This window comes from Pseudonaja textilis, chromosome 1 (genome assembly GCF_049901715.1).
Source record: "Pseudonaja textilis isolate UNSWEBS1 chromosome 1, rPseTex1.2, whole genome shotgun sequence".
In the NCBI taxonomy this organism is placed as follows: Eukaryota; Metazoa; Chordata; class Lepidosauria; order Squamata; family Elapidae; genus Pseudonaja; species Pseudonaja textilis.
In genome coordinates this window covers 45370773-45393682 of record NC_141990.1, presented here as the reverse complement: position 1 = coordinate 45393682, position 22910 = coordinate 45370773, and the positions used below count along the sequence as shown (strand labels likewise).

The 22910-nt window shown below is 37.7% G+C and overlaps 1 protein-coding gene across 1 annotated transcript in view; it reads right to left on the bottom strand.

The window, feature by feature from the left end:
- Positions 1 to 22910, bottom strand: part of HHAT (hedgehog acyltransferase) — a 143048-nt gene that overhangs the window by 115262 nt on the left and 4876 nt on the right. Inside the window, 4 exon segments of the mRNA XM_026695807.2 lie at positions 6950 to 7162; positions 8423 to 8617; positions 13435 to 13548; positions 19829 to 19890. Coding sequence (XP_026551592.2) covers positions 6950 to 7162; positions 8423 to 8617; positions 13435 to 13548; positions 19829 to 19890 — 584 coding nt within the window.

Below are 22910 nucleotides of genomic sequence, written 5' to 3'. Positions count from 1 at the left end.
ATCATTTAGGCAGAACTGGGGGAACGACAGTGGAGGGTAATATGACTTAGATATATCAATTTTATATTTTGTACAACTCTACAAAATCATTTAAAAGGATTATATTGAACTCCAGCTCAACAGGATTACTGATCTCTTCCTTCTCTAAGACCATTGTAGGCTTTTGTTCTATTAAATATAAAGTAGAATTCTGGGGACTTTTTAAGAAGCTATTTCCTCAGTTGCTGTGAAAAAGGAATGAGGAAACTCCTCATTTAGCCAACTTCCAATTTCTTTACTTTATTTTTCCCCCCTCTATTTTTCTTCTGTTCGTTGCTAGGAAGTGATTACACAGATGATTGGCTTATTCTCTGTAAAGAATAGAAAATTACTTAATGACTCTTATTAAATCTTTCAGCAAGCTTGCCGGATGCTTCCCCTATACTGACATCTTACTTTAATGACATCTTACTATCTGCAACTACTTTAAAGAAACTATCTTCAAAGTACTGTGGAGAAAAGAGGAAACAAATTCCTACAGTGTTGTCAATTCAGTTATGATGCATGCAATTCAGACTTCTTAAGGCATGTAGACCTGTTTCCTGTTACATAGCCAACATTAAAATACTGAACTATGGATAGCAGCTGCAAAGTTTAAGGCCACCTGGTGGCTAATTTCCTTGCAAAGTAGAAAGCAACATAGTTTCAGAACTCTGCCAACTTACCGCCACTAAGTCACCATAAGTCAACTCTACACAGTCAACTCACCACTGGGACAACTCACCACAGGCAGCTAGAGGGAGATCCAGGCGGACAGGCGAATGGGTGGGCAGAAGGCAGAGCATGTTGGGGCAGGCATTTTCACACCCCTCGCTGTTGCCACACCAGGATCCAAGCAGAAGAGGCCAGGGATGGCTATGGTGGCAGTAAGGATGGGAGGTGGGGAAGCGATGGCATCAGCAATGGTTCTGAGCCTGGTGCCATGGCAGCTGGAAGCCTGGCACAGCAGCAATTGTGAGCCCAGTGTGGTGATGGCAGCAGCAATAACACACTGGGGTTGGAGCCACCAACACTATCATGCAGGGCTTCAAGCCTGGCGCAGTGGTCGCGGCAGGATATGTGAAAATAGGAATCCCCCAGCTGCCACTGCTTCCCCATCATCCACCTCCGCCACTCTGTGTGCTCTGCCTACCTGCTCATTCACTTGCCCAGGTCTCCCTTCAGCTACCCATAGAAAGTTATCCCTGCAGCAAGTTGCTCTGTGAAGTTGCCCTGCAGTGAATTGGCAGCGGCAAGCTGGTAGCGGGGAGCGGGCCATGGGGAGCTGGCTGCAGCAAGTTGTCCCATCCTGATTCAAGGGAGCATACAGGAATTGATCAGAACCGCTAACAGCCTGATGAACTCAGCCCAATACCCAGTTCTAAAAAAGAGTGGTGCCTGATGAGAGGGATATTAAGAGCCTAAGAAACAGGGTTCCCCAAAGGCAGAGTAGCTGTAAGAGTACTAGGAGAGACACGTTGTAACACACAAAACAATTCCCTCTTGTCAATGAACTTCCTGTGTACTAATATACTTTTCCCAAATTTTATATAAACATATAGATCTATTTTATCAACAGGAACAGCAAACTGTACTCTACTTTTCCCAGCTCCCTCCAGAGAGACCATTTCTATTTAAAACAAATTATGGAAACAGGCCAATATTTAAAACATTACCCATTTAAAATCTCATCAACATGAATTTTTCAAGTACAAAAAATACAATTAAAATAGCTAATGAGAATAACCACCTAATATAAATTCAAAAGGAATTTTCTAGCATGAATTCCCAAAGGGGCTTGTACCAGAGCTATTAAAAATTATTTCTCTGAATGCCTAAAACTCTGATTTTCTCTCCAGACCCCCATCCCTGACATGCAATCAGCTCTATACAGACACCTTTCATGTCTCACAGGGTTGAAGTTATTTTTGAGAAAACAGGGCTAAATCTAATAGCAAAAACTCAATATCCAATTCTAAAAATCACCATAGCTTCAATTTACATGTTCACTGATTCAAAATCAAAAGGAACAGGCTTGGCATAATAGTCTGTTCAACACAAGAAATCTAGAGTTAGTGTATTCCCAAGTCTTTCTGCCAATATTGAAGCAAAAATTTTATAATCTGCATTTAGTAGAGAAATGGGTCTATAGTTCTTAATTTGTAATGGATTGGCCTCCTCTTTTGGAAGAAGTGTAATATAGGCTTCTGACCATGATTTAGGTATCTTCTTCTTTAACATAACTTCATTCATAACTTCTAGCAATGGAAGATTCAACGATTCTTGTAATGTTTTGTAAAATTCTGCCAGAAGTCCATCTGGGCCTGGTGCCCTTCCATTATTTTGCTTCTTGAATGCTTCAGTTAACTCCATCATCGTTATATTGCTTTCTAACATTGTTTCAATCTCTTTAGGTATCTGAGGTAAATTAGCATTCTGTAAGTACTGTTTAACTCTTTCCTCATCAATATTCTCTTGATTCTTTCTCCTTTCTCAATTTGTATGCTAACCATCTACCTGGTTTGTTTGCGTCCTCAAAGTAGTTCTGTTTAGCACCTCTAATTTTCTGTGCTAATTCTTCTTTTTCTATTTGACCCATTTTATGTTTAATTATATCCATTTTTAGCTTGATGTCCTTTTTCTGTGGCATTTTCTGTAGCTCTTTTTCAAGTCTTTTATACTCATCCTCTAAGGCCTTAGGAGCTAGTCTTTTCATTGTATTCCTTTTCGTTGTATAGTCTATTATCAAGCCTCTAACATATGCCTTCATTGTATCCAATACATTCTGAATTGATGTATCTTCTTTTTTGTTTTCTCTAAAGAAAAAAGGTAATTCTTTCTCCATTCACTGTGTGAAGTCTTTTTCCTTTAAAATAGTATTATTTAACATCCATCAAGATCTTCTTTTTTGTCCTTTCGGTTTAATTGTCATTGGATTGTGATCTGCCCAAGTACTTGTTTCAATATTTATTTCTTGAATATTAGTTATTAATTCTGTTGACATCCATATCATATCTATTCTGGACCATGATAAGTGTCTATTTGAATAGAAGGTGTATTGTTTAGTTTTAGCATTTCTTTCTCTCCATGTATCTTTTAACTTTATTTCATCCACCATTTAAAAAAAAAGATTTAGGGAGATTCTTTCTGTTTTGCTTTATTGTTTTCTGTGCTGTATAGTCCAATTTATTGTCTACAATTCCATTAAAATCTCCCATCATAACTATATTAGCATAGTCCAGTTCAATTATTTTCATATGTAATTTTTTGTAGAATTCTTCTTGTTTGTCATTCGGGGCATAGATTACAGTCAGGAGTATTTTCGTATTATTGTCCATTATTTCCACCATTAGTATTCTTCCATCATCATTAGTATAAATCAATTTTGCTGGGGTGGTTTCTTTAATATATAAAACCACTCCTCTTTTCTTACATTGTGTCAAGGAAGTAAATATTTTCCCTAATTTTGGCTGTATCAACAATTGTTCATATTGTTTTTTAATATGTACTTCTTGTAGACAAATGATATTAAATTTTATTTTCTCTAATTTATGAAAGGTTTTCCTTCTTTTAATAGCTGAGTTAAATCCATTCATATTAACTGTAATCATTTTTTTCTCTTCCATGGTTATATTTTGTAATTAAGTTTAGCAGCTCCCGTAGATCTTAGTTCACGTTGTTCTTTGGCTTCTACCTTTCCACCAACTGCACCTTCTTCTTTTTCAGTCGCCATTTGGCAGTCCTCTTGGAATTCAATTAGTGAGATCTCTTTTTCTGCCTCTTCCTCTTTCCCTCCAAACAATTCTGTATAAAATAATTCCGCTTTCTCAATTGAGTCAATTCTATGTCTCTGTTCTTGCCATGTGAACATTAAGCCTTCTGGAATCAGCCATCTATAATTCACCTCTTTTTTAAGTAGCATTTTAGTCAGGAATCGGTATTCTCTTCTCATCTCTCTTACTCTTCTGGGTATTTGTTTCAAGACCACAATCTCCTTGTCTTTATATTTCAATGTTTTCTCTTTTGCCACTTGCAATATTTGCGTTTTAATGCTTTCTTTGTAAATCTAATGTGAACTTCTCTTGGTAAGCTATTTCTCATCGCATATCTTGTGAAAACTCAATAAACCTCATCTATTCCATCCATCATCTTCTCTTGAGTTATTTCCAAAGCTTCAGCCAGTATTTCTATCATTATCTCAGCTAAGTTTTATCCTTTTTCTTCCTCTACATTTTGGAATCTAAGATAGAATTCTGATCTATCCATCTCCCATCTCAACATACCACTTTTATCTTGTTCAACCACCATTAATCTATTATCAATATCTCCAATATTCTTGTCTGTTTGTTTATCTTCTTCTTCAATTTTTGGGAATCTCTCATCATACTTCAACATCACTTGTTGGATGTTCTCCACTTTTTCATCGGTTTTCCCTGTTCTTTGTTCAATGTTCTTTGTTCAATGTTCTCTATTCTCTTTTCAATATTCTCTGATCTTGCTTGAATATTTTGAATTCCTTGCATAATCATCTGCAGAATCACTTTTTCTTGTTCTTTTTCTTGCTTTAACATTGTCTGTATTGAACGCTGTCCTCCAGATGGTGGAGAGGAAGAAGTAGAAGTTGAAGAACCAGGAGCTGTAAATTTCCTACTCATTTTAAGCAATTCAAAATCTTCAGGTTCTTCTAAACCTTAATCCAATTGTGAAGTAACCAATTATAGTTCAAAAATAAAAATAGTAGAAAAAAGAAGCCCAATAATAATGATTTAAAAAAAGAAAAAAAGGGAGGACAAAATTTCTTCAGGTTCTTGTATACCTTAATCCAATCAATAGTTAGATGAAGAAAAAGGCTTGGAAAAAAAGGGAAAAAAAGGAAAAAGAAAAATTCTTCAGGTTCTTCAACACCTTAATCTAATTAAAAGGTCTCAAATAGGAAAGAGTGCATAAGAATAAACCAGAAAGGTAGATGAAAAAACAAAAATACCAGGAAAGGGGGAAAAAAGGCTATTCCCTTAAAAAAAAAACATTAATACTTAAAGGCTTTCCCTTTAAAATAAAAAGCAAATGTAGAGATTAGACTTCCAAAGAAAAAAAGAAAAACAAAGATAAGCTCCAACAAAGCCAAAAACCCAAATAGTTATTACAAAAAAAAAAGATAAAATGAAATACAATAAAGCTGGTGAGGAGGGATAGCACAACTCAGAAAAAGTAAAAAAGGCACACTGCACTTTGTTTAATTATCCAAGGCTCTTACTATAGCTCTCTTCTCCAAAAACTTATCACCTTTTTTCCCCCTCGGTTTCAACACCAGACTCCAGCTGTTGATAGAAACGCAGAAGAGCACCTGCAATAATACTCTCTCATGCTCTTCCCTCTATCTTATCAAATGACGATGTCCTTGAAAAAGAGTCTCAGTTCTTTCTTTCTCAGATTTGTCTGGTCACAGGGAAATAGAATATTTTCAAGCCTCTAGTTGGCAGTGTTACAAAGTTTCTTTGTTCTCACTTTCCCCCTCCTTTTCCGAGCAGGATATAATAAGAATTAATTAAAAAAAGAAAAAGATATTTTTAAAAAATGAAATAACTAAAGGGAGCCTCTAGCCTAAAATATCACAAAATCAAAAAGGAGAAGAAAAAAATAGATATAAACAAAAAAAAGTCCAGTTTCAAAATATAAGATCATGTATAGAAAATCCAGCAATGAGAAAAAAACATTACTTTGACATTCCTGTTTAAAATCGCCGCTTAATCACTTCTGTCAAAACTTTTATAGATTCTTTCTTTTCCTTAGAGTGTCCTTTCAGATCTTAGAATAAAGAAAAAGTTCTCACCAAACTGGCACATTCTCTCTTTCTGTTCTCTTCCATTTCAGAGCTGTCCTAACTTCAGCAGCTTTAATGGCTGCCTCTTTGCCGCTGGCAAGAAGAGCTTCTCCTGAATCTACCAGGGACTTTGTGGTATCCCTGGGATCGACAGGATGCGCTCTTCACTTTCACCATCTCTTCGGGATGGTTTAGATCCGATAGGACCGTCCAGGAGCAAAGATATCGGCAGTGATCTCAGACCTCCAAGATCGCATGCCGTATCATCGCGACGCCAGCTTCGCCCTCCCACATGCCTCAGCTTTTGTCCACCTAGCAGCTTGAGTAGATGCGAGTAGATAAATAGGTACCCCTTTGGTGTGGAGACGAATTGGTGCTCTATATAAGCAGTCAGATTCCTGCCAGCTCTGAACCTTCCTGGCTGCAACACCTGTTTATGATGCAGTTCCAGGGAAGGGAGGGGAGCTTGGATAATAATGGAGGAAGACCTCCTCATCTTTTTTTCTGGTATGAAGCCAGCTCGCCCTCCTGTGGCATATCTTGTAAAGCGTGAGTGTGTCTCACAGCAAAGCTAGTAACTTGGTAGCCAAACTACTGCTTTACAATAGCATTGTGGTCTCCTGGCTAATGTACAGTACCATATGCTAATCATTATCATCACCATCATCATCTGACATGTATGGGTCTATTACTGAAAAGTAAAATTGCATCAGAGTTTTTTTTCCAGAATCATCACATGGCTAACTCATGCTTGACATTTAATTGCATTCCTAATGTTCATTCCATTTGAACTACTGTCAACCAATATTTCTCATCCCAATTCTATACGTTTTAGTATTTTCCCCTCTTGCATAAATGCAGACATTTATTTATAACAAATTCTGTTTTGCTAGAATGTTAAGTTAAAATCCATATAATCCAATCAACACTGCGGCCATGCCTTTACTTAATGTAAAATCTGGGTTCCTCCTATTGCAGAAACCATCCAAAAGCTTTCATGCAAATTCATTTTGGTTCCTGTTGCTTTCTCCGACATGAAGTAAGTTATTAGAAAATGTCAATGCAAAAACATATTGGCAAGAACATCAAAGCAATCCAAAGTGTTGTTACCTGTGCATAAAATTCATCAAAGGTGATAACAGGTCCATTATGAAACACAGGATAGTAGAATATATATGACAACATCCAAAGGAATGAATGCTGTGTCATCTCAGTAGTCCTATCCCAACAATATTCCAGACTGAAGCTTGTATAATAGAGACAGCGCACAATCAGGGTGAAAACTAGTAGATAGTACTCATTTTCACTGGCATACCAGCCTCTCTGAAAAAAATGAAACCAATTTGAAGACTATGTAAAAATATAGCTATTAAAGTAATATTCCGTAGCCAAAAACCTGAGATCTGCATGTGTATAGACTTATAAAAGAAAGACTCCAGAATAACTTCATATTACCCAAACACTTCCTATGGGTTTTACTGGTGAAAGGTAGTTTTAGACAAAGTTGGAATAGAGCTAACAAATTTAGCTATAGCAATAGAACTTAGACTTATATACTGCTTCACACTGCTTTACAGCCCTCTCAAAGTGGTTTACAGAGTAAGCATATTGCTCCCCACAATCTGGGTCTTCATTTTGCCAACCTTGGAAGGATGAAAGGCTGAGTCAACCTTAAGCCGGTCAGGATTGAACTGCTGGCAATCGGCAGAATTAGCCTGCAATACTGCATTCTAACCACTAGCCACTGCACCACCACAGCTCCCAATTATTTCACTGAAACTATTCTAAGCTAGCCTTAGTATGGAATTGCTATGCATTTAGGAAAAGAATCTTCCAGAAAGCAAAAGGAAAGTGTCCACATTATCCAAAACTCCCTTTCCTTATAGCAACTTATGCCCACAGCATAAAGTAATATTTATTTCTTTTTACATACATACGTAAAAAGTACGTACATATGCATAAGTATATACATCTCTGTATACACATACATGCTGGTGCAGATTCTCAAATAAAGAAAGCTGACTCTTTAGGAAACACTGTTTTACAGTGATCAATATTACAAATGATAAGCATATATAAAATTCTAGAACTGTTGCTTCCAACTGTACTGCAGTACTGAAAGGTACTAGATATATTTACTGGTATATGATTTTGCTGCTACTTCAGAACTACTTAAAATCCATCTAGCTTACTCTATGTCAATTTTAGGTTATTTTCATCTCCTTCACACTATGTTTTACTATCAGCCTCATATAGGAAATCCCAACTTTAGCCACTAAACATTTAATGTTTAATTTTTTTTATGCTTACATTGTGGCTATGAAGGAGTCAACCCAACTCTTGCTTTTTAAAAAAAATATTTATCAGGTTTGGTCAATGTTGTTTTCCTTTGGTAAAATAAATGTAACTTTGTATCTTCACTAATGTACATGAATACATATTTTATTTCTAAATTTCTAAATGGAAACATTCTAAGAATACTATACCATTTTCTAAGAGTGATTCCTCTAAATTTCTCAAAATCCCAGACTTTTACAAAATAATTTATTTAAAAAAACACAAAAATTACACGTGTATAATTACCTTCACTTCTTCTACAGCAGATAGATGAAGAGTTGACAACAGAAGCAAAGAAGTCAACCATGTAAGCACTGGATTTTTCAATTGGGCTACTAAATACGAGATACTGACATGTAGAAAAATCATAGTCAGTCCTTTGGACCCCAGTAGAAACCAACAGGCAGCAATTCCATACACCATCAGAAACCAAGGTTTGCACTGAAATATCAGGGAGAATGGATGATGAAATGTCGTATGTGAATAAGGGAATGTTTAACCTATCACCAATATATCCAACTCTCTCAAAGGAGCTCAAAACCATATGTGGGCAGAGGGAACGGTCAACATGTTCCAGCTTGAGAAGAATTATGTGAAAAAATTTAAGCTTAGAAGAGCTGATTACCCAATGTGATTTGTTTATTATAAAACAGTAACTATAGCATTGCTCATTTCACTCATGTAATACCACTATTCTGCAAGGTATATTAGTAGGCTTCCGGGTGCTATTCGAATTGACGTTTACTTATAAAACTTTCATGGCATGTTCTGGATGCCTATGTGATTTTTCTTCTCCTGTTGTTTTTGCCTAACTTGTAAGATCTAGAAAAGCTTAAAAGGACTGTAATTTTTTGAAATCTAGAGACCAGCATGTCACTGAAATCCAAATAGCCCTGACACTGTTGGCTTCCACAAAGTTGTAACAGTCTAGCTCTTTTATCAGATTCTGGCCTGGGATGCAATAGTCTACTTTCCAATAATAATTTGTGAGAATTTGTTTATATCATTATCTTCTTCAATGTGCATGAAATTCTCTTTGTGTGGTTTTGTTTGTTTTTAGCTATTAATTTCTTGATGTTTTAATCCTACTGTGTAAGCTTCCTCAAGCCATTCTACTACTGAAGCGGCATACAGGTTGACAAATAAATTAAATATATGCTCTATGTACAACACACACATGCACATACACACACACACATACACACACACTTAATTCATCTTTGAATTAAGGATTATCCCATCACCAAATTGTTTTTCCCTGTGCTTAAATGAGCAGCTCACTCAAAAAAAAAAAGACACCCTCTGGCCTCAAGAAGAGTTAAAGGATTCTAAGAGAAGTTTTAGCTGAGAAAATCACTGCAGATACATTCAGGGTACATCAACTACCCATTCAAGCTCATCCAGACATATTCACTCTACATGTCTGCCTTTGAAGACAAGAATTATTCAAACCATTCTAACCATGAAACACAATACTGTAGAGCAGACTCTTTACAAAACTTGAATATATTAGGCAAACAATGCACGTAAAAATATTATTTTCTAATGCAAATTTGAAATGGAAACAACTTTGCTGTTCTGAAAAAACACATCTGCAAAGGAAAAGCACAGAAACTTGCTGTTTAGAAACAAGCAAAAATTAGTTCACTCCTGGGCCTCATAAATTCATTTCCTATCTAAAACTGAGCACATAGATCTTTTTTTTTTCCCTTGACTTCTTTACTGTCATAGTTCAATAACTTCACCCCTCAAATTTTAAAAAGCTTATAACACAGCATCCATCCAGCACTACTCAGCATGGAGTTCATTAGAAGTGAGCTCTGAAGGAAGATGTGTGGGACCCTGCCAACTTATTCCCACTGTTGAACAACTTGAAGATAATTACTATTTTCCCAAAACAATGGGATGGGATGCCCAGGGCAAACAGTACATCTAAGCTGAAGTAAGCGCTATTCAAAAGACTCAAAATTAATAGGCAGAAAGGAGGTAGTGAAGCTCAAAGTCTGAGGTTTCAGAAGAAATTATTTTATTTTCAGTCCTGCAATTCGAAGGAAGATCTTTTAGTCAGCAGAGGCCATACCAACATTAACATGTTTCCACAGTTACTTTAGGCCAGGTGTATCAAATAGGGGGTGACTCCACAAGCACTTTCAACAAGCCACAGAAACTGAATTAATAGATGAAACCTAAGAAACAGCTATGAAATTATTTATTAAATATCCATGCTGCCCATCTCTCTACCAAGTGACTCTATCAGGTAGCTATCCTAGCAGATAGATAGAGCAATAGATTGACTACTATATGTTTGAAAACTCAGCCGTCTTCCAAATTCATGGGCTTTTTCAGAGAAAAATGCTGAATCTCCCTTCAGATCCATCAGACGTGTTCCAGGAAAACTAATCTTACATAGGCATTCCATTGCCTCCTTAACTAGGGCACATTCCTTACTAAGTTATACAACATGCCAAAACATAGAATAAGGAGAAAGATGCTTGGTTTAACGTTAGAGAATCTTGCCTTACTCTTATTTATCATATTTGCCTCTACTCAGACCTACTCAGATCTCTACATGCCTGACATTATCTTATTTTGTGCCCATAACTACAGAGCAGTGTGATTAAACAGGAACCTGAGCAACAGCCAAACACTGTATGCCTTTGTTTCTCAACCTTGACAACTTTAAGATGGGTGGACTTCAACTCCTATTGCTGGCTGGGGAATTCTGGGAGTTGAAGTCCACTCATCTTAAAGTTGCCACGGTTGAGAAAAACTACATGCCATAACACTGAGATAACTCCCAGGCTTGTGTGACATCAGGGTTGTAATATAATGCGACATGCTGCTGTGGACAAGTAAAAACATTGTAGATAGAAGCCATTTTGCTTTTCTCCATGCTTCCTTTGAAAACCAATTCTCTGAACCATAACTACCACAGTCATTTTTTTTTATGAGTGAAGTTATTCATTGGGACGTATTTTTAAAAAAGCATTCAGATGAAACTGAGGAACTACAAGCAGGAGTGGGATTCTACCAGTTCGCACCTATTCGCTAGAACCAGTTGTTAACTTTCTAAGCAGTTCGAAGAACTGGTTGTTAGAAGAAATTACTGGCCTAATCCTGTAAGGAAGGCAGGAAGGAAACATTCTGGTGTTCCTTACAGAAACTGCCTTTCCGTTAACCCTTATTACATTCTTGGCAGGACTAGACTTCCTGTCTCAGGAACTTCTCTGGAGTTTTTTTCCCCTTCTTTGCTGGTAACTTTGCTTGTGTGAAGTGACCATTCAAAGTTACAATGGCACTGAAAAAAGTGACTTATGATCATTTTTCACACTTACGACTGTTGCAGCATCCCCACAGTCATGAGAGACCAGGCGAGGAGATGCGTGCCTCGATATGAGTGATATTGAGTTGGCCATGCCCAGCCAAAAACGTGACCACCAAGCCACGCCCACCAACTTAGCCACGTCCATAGAACCAGTTGTTGAAAAATTGGAATCCCACTCCTGACTACAAGGGTTCTCTCTTTCACACTGGCTTGAAAGTAATGTTCTTATTAAAACAGATACAAATATTCACAGGCCTTGCTTAATTAAGATGATCAGTAGGAACTAGCACATACTGTTGATTTAAAAATCATTCTGACAGCACTGGCTTCAAATCAACAAACTAAAACAATTATTTTCATTTTAAAAATAATTGCACAACTGCTTTCATTGTAATTATAGCAACATTTTACCTATTACTTGTAACCCTCCCACAAGGTATTTTTAAAATGTGATATTATTCAGATGGACTTAGTATATTTAGATTGCTGTCCTATACTGTCAATGAGAATATAGCTTAGCAACCATTCGTTCAGTGACTATTTGAAGTTACAAAGGTGCTAAACAAATTATACCTATGCCCAGACCTGAAAGTTAGGGCCATTGCAGCACCTCTGAAGTCTGGTGATTAAAATTCAATCTGTATTTACAACTGCAAGGTGCGCTTCAGGTCCTCCCTCATCTGCCTATCTGGATATGAGGAGTTTCTTTGGAATGCTGACACCCCATCTCTGTCCTTTTAGCCACCCAGTTACCCCACCATTCCTGCCACTCTGCCAGGCTCCCTTGCCCCCTTGCCCTGTGTTCTGCAAAACCCCTGCCTTCTTCTTCCCACTACTGATGAGGTGTGCCTGGCTTCACGAAGGCATGAGCAGCAGAGACCAAGGCGGAGCTCGTGGGGGGCACCAGGGTGTAGGGTAGAGCACAAAGTAGCAGGGGCGGCTGAGCGCAGGGTAGTGGGGGTGCAAGGGCAGAGTTCAGACTGCAGCACAGGAATAGCCGGACAGCAAAACACAAGATGATGGAGGCAAGTGGGGTGCAGGGCAGCAGAATGCAGGGTGACAGAGACCGGGGAGGGCAAGGAGGCAGGGCAGACTGCAAAGTGACAAGGGCAACAAAGTGAAGGGTTCCAAGGTACAAGGGGAAACAGAATGCTCTGTGCCTCATCCTAAAAACACTCCGTTCCTATTTTTACCAAGACATCATGCAAATAAAATACAGCATTTTTTTTTCTAAGGAACACTATAATATCACAACCGCTACCTAGGGGAAATTCAGTGCAGTGATGTTCCCATATATCACATTTATTTCTTCTAATAGTCAAATAAAGAAAACAAATAAAGGGAAGACAGAAAGAAGAAATGAGGGGTATCAGTCAAACTGTCCACATATTGTCTTTCTTTTAAAATGTAACCCTCTCCACATATTTTTTTATTTGAGAGACCTCAACATGATTCAAGGGCACCAAAGCTGGACTCTTAAACTGGGTTATACTGTATGTGCCAAAGGAAAGACTGAAGCAACTGAGATTTGCACTCCGGGATGCTTCTTCATAATGATCAGGAGCCTCAACTGTTTGGAGCCCCTGTTACAGTAGAGAATCCAGAAGCATTGCTGAATCCCTTTCAATCTTTGATGAACACAAAGATGGTGTTCATGGAGGGAACCAATACCATATTCACAAGAAAGGCTTTCACATGAGTAACATACAAACAAGAAGAAACACCTGATTCAGTTGTATCCCACTGTCCCACACAGTCACCAGTCTGAAGCATCACTGAAGGGAAGATGCAAATACAACAGCAATAACAAAAACTGACAAACTATATCATTTAAGCATTTATATTCTAAATACGGATTATTGTAGGTACAGGATATTATAGTTTTAGTAGAAAGCAAATGAGAAAATGTTTAGTAGAAAACAAAATCACATACCTTTTCCATGTAAATGCTGGATACCAGTGATACCACCAAGTGGCCAAAAAGAAGCCACAGTATGTATCCTTTGCCCCATTCCATCCAGAAACTCCATTCAAAATCAACTGGATCCTAGACATCAAGAGAACCAAATTAAACTTTTTTGAAATCTACTTATAAAGAAATTGAACATTTAAGGTGTTCAGTATTGAAATTCCGATTATCTCCGAAATGTTTCCATATCAGCTGAAGATGAAGGATACACATCATGGAGACCCACATTGCTATAATATTTCATTCTAGCAACCAGAAAAAATACAAGACTGTAACACAAATGGATTTATTGCATAGAACACAACAGTAAGACTTAGCAAGACTTTGCCCACTTATTCTTTTATTTCTTTTTTTTTCAGTTATAAGAATCCCATAAATAGCCTGTAAGTAATGATTTCAATGACAGCCAGTTTGGTATAGTGGTTAAGGCAACAGACTAGAAACCCAAAGATCATGAGCTCTATTCCCATCTTAGGCACAAAGCCAGCTTGATGACTTTGAACGAGACACTTACTCTCAACCCTAGGAAGAAGGCAACAGTAAACCATTTATTCTCAAGAAAACTACAGGCAAGCACCAGGAGTCAAGACTAGATCAAATGCACAAAATAACAACAATGAATGATTTCTATATTATACATTATAGAAACTTTGGACATGAGCAGAGAATATAGTAGTAATAATACAATGACAGCATTGAAGAGTCAATCTCTATAGTTATAAGCAGGCTGCTAGCTTTCTTATTACCCCTATCTTGCCACTTAGATATAAGCACCTAACAGTGTGGGAAATGCATTAATTTATTTATTTTCTAATTTATTTCCAATACATGCAGTTGCAAAAACTCTAGCTACGTGAATTTGCTACTTTCTGCTATACTCTAGGTTTCAGCACTTCAATGTAATATCTTTTGCTTCTTTTTGAACAAACCTTTTTATTGTAATACAAAGTTCACTGCAGAGGCAGTTCCATGTAGGTTCACTAATGCTAATAAAAGCTAGCTTTGGTGGCTGGCTGTAAGGCGTTCTCACTTGGTTGCTTCTCATTTCTATCGCCTGATATTTTTTAAGTCCAAGGTGGATACTCCCTTACACTTCCTGAAGACACCTTCACATAAGATCATTATTGGAAATCCAATACCAACATATAAAGCTGCCTATCTATCCAATGAAACCATGGGTGGCAACGTAAGACATAAAACATCAACACTTATAAAACATACGCACATGCATAACACAAAACCAAGCTGAGGGCCTTTCATTAAAATTTCTTCTATGCCATACATAATGGGCAGCTGCAGAAGAAAGGGCCCAATTCCTGGAGGAAAGATCAGGATTTCATGGCCTTCAGAAAGGTCAGTAAGAATGAGGTCTGCATCTTTGGGAGCAAGCACCATAACAGGGAGGGAAATATTCTATAGGAGCCCACAATTGACGTTGCCTCACTCCACAAGACCTGATGCTATGGGTGGAAATCACTGGGTAACTGCAGTTCCACAAGGATGCAATGTAGATAGCAATGGTCAAAGGCATCTGTATTTTAGTCTCAAAATCTAGTAGGCCAGATTTCATAGCCATTACAAAAAGTTGACTACACTGCTACAGAGTTTTCTTTTTGTTTCCAGAAATAGCTGCCAACAGCAAGGAACATTCCCAGGGGTGGCCTGCAACCGGTTTAACAACCAGTTCTGTGAGTGCCCTATCACATTTGTGTGCAGCGTTCATAATGCAGCAATTTGAAGCTCAGCTGCAATTTGAAGCTCAGCTGCTTACCTTCTAGGGCAGCCCCACTAAGTAGACAGCTGAGGTGCAGAAATCAGCTGTGCCCGTGACTCAACTGAGCCAGAAAGAAGGAAATATAGGACAGGATAGGGCGGGGGCAGGTGGGAGGGGCCAGCTGATGGTCGGAACTACCAGTTGGCTAAAACCAGTCTGAACCAGCAGCAGCCCACCACTGAACATCCCTATATTCGCAAAAGTGGCAAATATCTGTAGCTCAGGCAGTGGTGGTATTCGACCAGTTCTGGAGAGCCGGTAGGAGCGATGAACAGCGGAGACTGAACCAGTTCTTTCCGCCCCTCTGCTGTTGGGTCCATCCGCCTGCCCAGACTTCTATACTCACTTTTATCTGCTGAATTTGAAACGCAGCTGCTTTGTGCGGCACAGAATAGTGCCATGTGGCAGCTGCTGAAGCGACCAGGATCGTGCAGGCTTGCAGGAGGCGAGTTAGAACACCTCTGCACCTGCGCAAAATGCGCATTTGGCGTGCGTGTGCATGCAAAGTGTGGGCACGCGTGCAAAGCACGCCCACCAAGCCATGCCCACTGAAACTGGTGGCAACAATATTTGAATCCCACCACTGAGCTCGGGTGTAGGATGAGGGTGAAGGTTCGTTCTCCTAGCTTGGGGGTTTGTTTCTGAACGTTTCATTACCAGGCTAGGTAACATCTTCAGTGAAGTTTAGGGGATGTCAGTGTTGTCATGGTACAGCTTAACAAGGGAAAGACCTACCCACTGCCCTTGTGTTCAGATGTTGACACAAAGGTATCACCTGAACAGGAGGAGACAGATGCTGTGAGAATGCCCCTTTCCAAAATGGATCATTCGGCTCTGGACAGAAGCTACTGCTAATGCCAGCTATTATACTTATTCTGACTTTACCAGAAACTCTCCCTTACCAAACCACTGTGGCTTGCATTTAAAAAGAGATGCTAAGTCTGTTTATATATTTAAAGTGTAATGAGAGAATTTATCCATTTAATAGAAAAGGAGAAATAGGGAATTCTCCCACCAAAAAAAAAATAATGGACTCCTATCAAAATGATGGCTGCAACTAATTGCCATTTGGCTGGTGAAATTCTCTTCCTGAGTAGCCTTTTCCAAATATTGCATCAGAGAGGGGAGCAAAATTCTTTTATTGGTCTATGACAAACTGCCAATTGATAGCTGCATTTATTTACATATTTTCTTCGTTATGCCTACATTTTATTGTAAGTCACTATTTCAAACTGCAGAAAATTAGAAGATAGCAACAGATAAACAAAATTATTTCCTTCTGTCTCCTAATGCTTCCCTTTCAAATTGCAAGGTAATATTTACTTTTGGAATCTGTTCCCAAGAAACTGCCAAGAACAACACATCCTTTGCACGGTGTTGATCAAAAGGAATTTCCAAATTAGAACGGTAAGCAGACAATCATCACTGTCTGTGTTTATGCTTCCATTATTCCTTGAGCAGTGTGGCACAGATTTCAAATACATGTCCTAAGAATTGCTTTCTTGCTTTAAACTCAAAATATGTTGCCATAAAAGTTTATAACACAACAAATAGCTTTTACTTCTCAACATCTGTAGTCCTGTAATATGAGAAAAGAAACTATTGTGCAACAGCTAATGGCCCTTTCATATTAAATACAAAAATGTGCATATGCTATAGGATTTTCATATAGGTGCTAGCTCTATTTAACAGAGAGAAGCAGGCAGCCAGAAAGTGTCACAAGCTAAGCTATAATAAAGACCATTAGTTATCATTGGCTGAGCTATCCTTGTCCTATCAATTACCCTCCCCCATTATAGTCCTTGTTTAGAGGCTTTGTACAGTGACTGTTCACAGTTACAATGATGATGAAAAAATAACTTTCAACCAATCCTCACATTTATATCTTTCATGGATCTATAAAGGAAAGGAAAGCTGAAGTATGATGGTAAGCACAGTCAGTTTCACTTAATGACTGCCTGACTTAACAATCAGGTTGCTGGGTTAGGGTGGCCAATTGTGATCACTAAATGAGGACTACTTGTATTGTGCTACTTCTGCGTCTAAAAAGGAGGGAACACAAAAGCACACAAATGTCAACAAGAAACATGCTGAGCCTTGGAAATGCACAGGCATTTGAGAAATCAGTATGCCATGGGAAACACAAGAGCCTCAGGAAAGGAAACAGTGAGTGAGTTGTTCGAAAAAGTCAACTGAAACAGAAAAGAAAGCAGGGGTGGGATTCAAACGGCATTACTACCAGTTCAGTAATTACGTTTTGCGCGCAGAGGAAAAGTATACATGGGTGTGAGCTGCAGAAATACAGAATGAAGTTTCTACATGGGTTTAAAACAACTAGCTCACACCTATGTATGCAAGACCTCAAACCCAGTTGAAGCCACACAATTTTGACATTATGCAACAACCGAATATGTTACATAACAAGCAAGATACCAACAAATAGATTGAACTGGCTGATGGACAAATACTTTAAATGACTTTGCAGTCTGTTGAACAGATTTAGGGTGGTTGTAACCATGTAGTGATTGCCTTGCAGCTCAGAGGGGCCCTAAATGAAGTGGATTATTGGATACCCTTCCAATTGGGTTTCATTCTGGAATATGGAACTGAAATTGCACTTGTGGACAATCTCTGGAGGGAGCTGGATAGGGATCCAAGCTCTCCTTATCTCTCAGCAGCCTTCAATGACATTGACTGTTAAGTTGCTGATGTCTCCAGGAATGAAGAGCTGGAGACACAATGCTTTTTTCCTTTGTCCTGGATGGACTCCAAGCTGTAATGAGGAACGAGGAAAGTTTGCCCCACAGCTCTTCTTATATAGGATGCCTCCAGGTTTGACTCTCTCCCCATTCCTACTCAACATTTATATGAAGCCGCTAAGCCAGGTCATTTCAATGGTATGGGGTGAAGTACAGTATTATTATACTGATGATGTTCAGTTGTATCTCACACCTATGTATACTTTTTCTCTGAGTCTATTTTTCAGGCTTTCTTCTCTGTTCCAGTTGACCTTTTGGAACCACTCACTCGCTGTTTCCTTTCCTGAGGCTCAAATGCCTGTACATTTTCAAAGTCTCAGATACAATTTCTTTTTTAATGTGTTGCCTTGTATCTGAAAACATGCCCATGTTTGGGTGTGTTTTCAGATATAAGGTGTTTTGGTTTTTTTACAAATATAAGTTATGTTTTCAAATACAAGGGTATTTGGGATATTTAAGGCATGGAAGGATGAAAACGAAGGCAACTGTAGGCTTAGGTGCAGATGTCCATCGGATCCAACCTGTTTTTAATTCTTTCTGCAAAAAATAGCTTCAGCCAAATTTTCTTCCAGTCAGCACCTTCAGTAATTTTGGTTGTGCTGAATTAAGTTGCACTTTCTATAAATTAGTTTCATTTGGAATATTTAGTGACACTCACCTTAGAAAACTGTTTTGGAATGGCAAGCCTATCAATTTTAACATAGCCATACACTGCAGAATGCAATTAGGGTTCTTGTGCCGTACATCTCCTGAGAATGCACAATTTTAAAAAGCTAGTGGCTTTCTGGGTATCAATTCATAGTCCTTCCCTAGATAAAGTTACTTAAGTCAAAGAACTGATGAGACCTTTTAGCATAATAATCAATATTTTGTGGTACCCCACAAGAAAAAAATATTTTTAGTTATTGTTTCCAAGCAATTTTAACTTACATTATGAAGAAACAGAATGCACTGAAAGGTGAGCATGACAGCAGCTATTGCAGTTATTTGCACACTCAAACTTTAGTACCCACAGTGGGAGTCAAAACAAACTGCACACACTGATTGTGTATCAATGTTGTATGCATGTATAAAAGCCCAGGGCTTAAACTGTGATGCTGTAACTACAGGTAGTCCTCAACTTACAACAGTTAATTTATTGACCATTTGAAGTTACAATGGCACTGAAAAATGTGACGTATGACCATTTCTCACACTTATGACTGTTAAAGCATCTCCATGGTCATGTGATTTACCATTTGGATGCTTGGCAACCGGGTCATATTTATGACAGTTGCAGTTTTCCGGGGTCATGTGATTATCATTTATGACCTTCTGACAAACAAAGTCAATGGGGAAGCCAGATTAATTTAACAACCATGTCGCTAACTTAACAACTGGAGCGCTTCGCTTAACTAATGTGACAAGAAAAGTCATAAAATGGGGCAAAACTCATTTAACAAATGGCTCACTTAGCAACATAAATTCTGGGCTCAATTGTAGTTGTAAGTTGAGGACTAACTGTACAGTGTTGCCTTTTTAGCCCACCCTGCAGAAAGAACCATGCTCAAGGCTATACAGCAAACAATATGCAAAATTTAACATAATGCTAATTCTATTTTTCTTTTAAGTACCACAGGCCATTTTAATTGACAAGTCATATCATGACAATTTGACAAGCCATGTCGCACTGGATGGACAAAGGTTTTATCACAGTTTGTATCAAAATGTGCTATTTTCATCTTGAACATAATTTAACACACTAGGCCTCAAAGTTCAGCATTGCTTTCTGTCATTCAGTCTCAATCACATTTCAATGCACTTTAATTAATCCCATTGACCTTACCTTCTTCAACCCCAGTGTATTTTTCTCCAATTCAAATTTTATATCAAGTTCTTCTTCGTATTCTGCACAAATAAGAAACCTTTAGTTAAACGGCAGTAGCATAATATTATCAGCTGTCTTACAAAGAGGAGCAATAAGAAGGAAAAAAATTCCAAGTATTATTAGAATGAAACCCTATTAAGTCCTGTGAGTCTCTTTTCTAAGGAAAGTAAGAGTTATTATAGAATACATTAACATATTAGGAATTGTCAGTAAGTAAGACATACGACTCTCACAACCAGTCCAATTTGATCAACTTGTCAATAAGTAAATAAGAACAAAAATAAAACATGCGAAGTTTCCAACTTGTAGAGAAGGGAAAATTTCTATGTTGAGAATCCGCTTACTAAAACTCTACCTTCTATAGACCTCCTGATGCAAACAACTTCTCTCCTCAAAATGCTCTACCTTTAAAAATTTCCAAACAGCAGCAACAATACAATACAAATGAGACTTTTTAAAAATGACATCAGAACTGTTCTAAGACCAGTGGATATCAGTTGCACATTAACAGTTTTAAGCAAAAAAAAGTTAAAAAAGAAAGATGAGAGTCTGCAGTAAAGTATCTTGTAAAATTTTTCTAGCCATAGCAATAGCCTTTTGACTTCTATATCACCTCATAGTGGTTTACAGCACACTCTGGGAAGTTTTACAAATGTAGAAGCATTATTCACCTATTGTCGCCTACAATCTGGGTCCTCAGAAGGATGGAAGGCTCTGTCAGCCTTGAACCCTGTCAGGATCAAACTCCAGGCTATGGGCAGAGGGGCAATATAGGCAGTATTTCTCTGAAATAAAGGTATTCCTCAACTTACAACCACAATTGAGCCCAAAATTCCTGTTGCTAAACGAAACATACATTAAGTGAAATTTGTCCCATTTTATGACCTTTTTTGCCACAGTTGTTAAGTGAATCACTACAGTTGCTAAGTTAGTAACACAGTTGTTAAGTGAATTTGGCTTCCCCATTCACTTTGCTTATAAGAAGGTCGCAAAAGTTGATCACAGCACTCCAGGACACTGAAACCGTCATAAATACGAGTCAGTTGCCAAGTATCCAAATTTTGATCACATGACTATGATGATGAAATGGTCATAAGTGAAAAATGGTCATAAGGCACTTTTACAGTGCCATTGTAACTTTGAACATCCCTAAATGAACTGTTGTAAATCAAGGATTACCTGTATTGCATTTAACCACTGTGCTACTATGGCTCCTTATTATTTTTTCATTTTTTTATTTTTTTCATTTTTTCATTTATTAGCTGGAGCAAATCAGCTAATAATTGCTTAATTAATCAATACTTCTAATAAGTGGATATGTGCATTATATTGCCTTACTGGTTGCTAAATACCAACAAAGATGGCTAGAAAAAAGAATTAATGCTTCAGAAATATTTCCGTTTTGGATATCAAATAGATTCTCTCCAACAATTATTCCTTAACAAAATTCCATTTTCATTTTTAAGTCTGGCAAGAGAGAATGCCTCAAAAGTTCAAGCTATTAACTGAGCACAGCTTAGAAGGAAAGCAGCTTTCAAGATAAAGAATTAAACTTTTGATTTATCATCTTTGGTTTTCGGAGGAGATTCTTAATATCTAGCTGAAGAAATTGATCTCTTCAAGAAATGAGTTTTCCTCTTATATTTTTTTATGCCCAAAATACACATCATCTTCTCTGAGAATATTTTTCCTTTCCTTTTTTTTTTTTGCTTAGCCTGGTTACGCAGCAGAGAAGAGAGCTGAAAATCAAGTTCATATCACCAATCACTAGGGATCAGTATCTCTAATTACATGTGTCTTTGTCTGACTTTAATTGTTAATTGTACTTTTCTTTGGTAGCCATTCCTAACAGAAAATTGCAATAGGGTGTTAAGTGAACTAAAGCATCATCAGGAAAATGAGCAGGATAGAAGCACATAAAATCAAATAAAGACTACAGATTGTTTCATCTTACAAAACACTGACCTATTAATTTTTTTTATTCAGTATAACAGAGAGGAAGATGACTTTCATTCAAACACCATCAAAATTACTGGTGACTTTCTAAATTGTGTGTAGATATTGCCTGGTCTGGCTAAAGCTTTAACCAACCTCTTCCCCCCACCTAAAATAACAAACAAAGTATGCTTTCTTGTGTCTTTCCCAGGAAGTAAATAATTGTATTAAAAAGTGACTTTCCTAGCATCTAATGTAGAAATTTGCATTTTGTACTAGGACTGTAGAACTGCAGACATATTTGATTTAATGAATGCCAAGAGAGAGTACACGGGCACCACACGTCTTCCAAATCATTTTTCTCCCGTCAAATCTAATCGTTCTAATCTGCAACTCAGGGGCAATTTTTTTTGAAAACCTGTCCGTATAGTTTCTGTTGCCACCTCAGATATGCTCATACAGACTATACAGAAGGATTTGTTTTGAAGGCAATGCCCTTACATACAGTACAATGAGGAAAAATGAGCATAAATATCTGAGAACTTTAACATCAGCAATAAGAATAATAATGACAGGCATTTATGACATTTCATGGGTACAATAAACACTGGGATAAGCCAAGGAAGAAACAACTAATGTCTGTCTGCTAAATTAAACAATTCTCCAATTGTATTACATTTCAAGTGGATACTCAAGTTTCTTATTCTATTACAATTACTATTTTGATCCAAATAACCCATCGATGTTCTACTGAAACATGCTCTATTAATGTTCTGTATTACTAGCTTCTTCTTATTCTATTTTGCCTCTTCCATTTTAACACCTTTCTATTGTGCTGCTGAGACAAAATTCTACAACTACAGCTTTCCATTCGACATTATGAACTATTCTGGAAGAAAATTGCATTGCTATTATTAAAGCCCACACCTGGCCATTTTCAAAATAGCAGCAATCATATCATCCTTCTTGTGCTAAAATATTATTGTTGAACACTTATGTGGAGTTTCAGAATAGTCAAAACTAGACTTAGATTCAATCTGTTCCCACAAATTATACATTTCTTGTGATGGTTGAGTTCTCAGTTGAAATATGAGGATATTAAAAT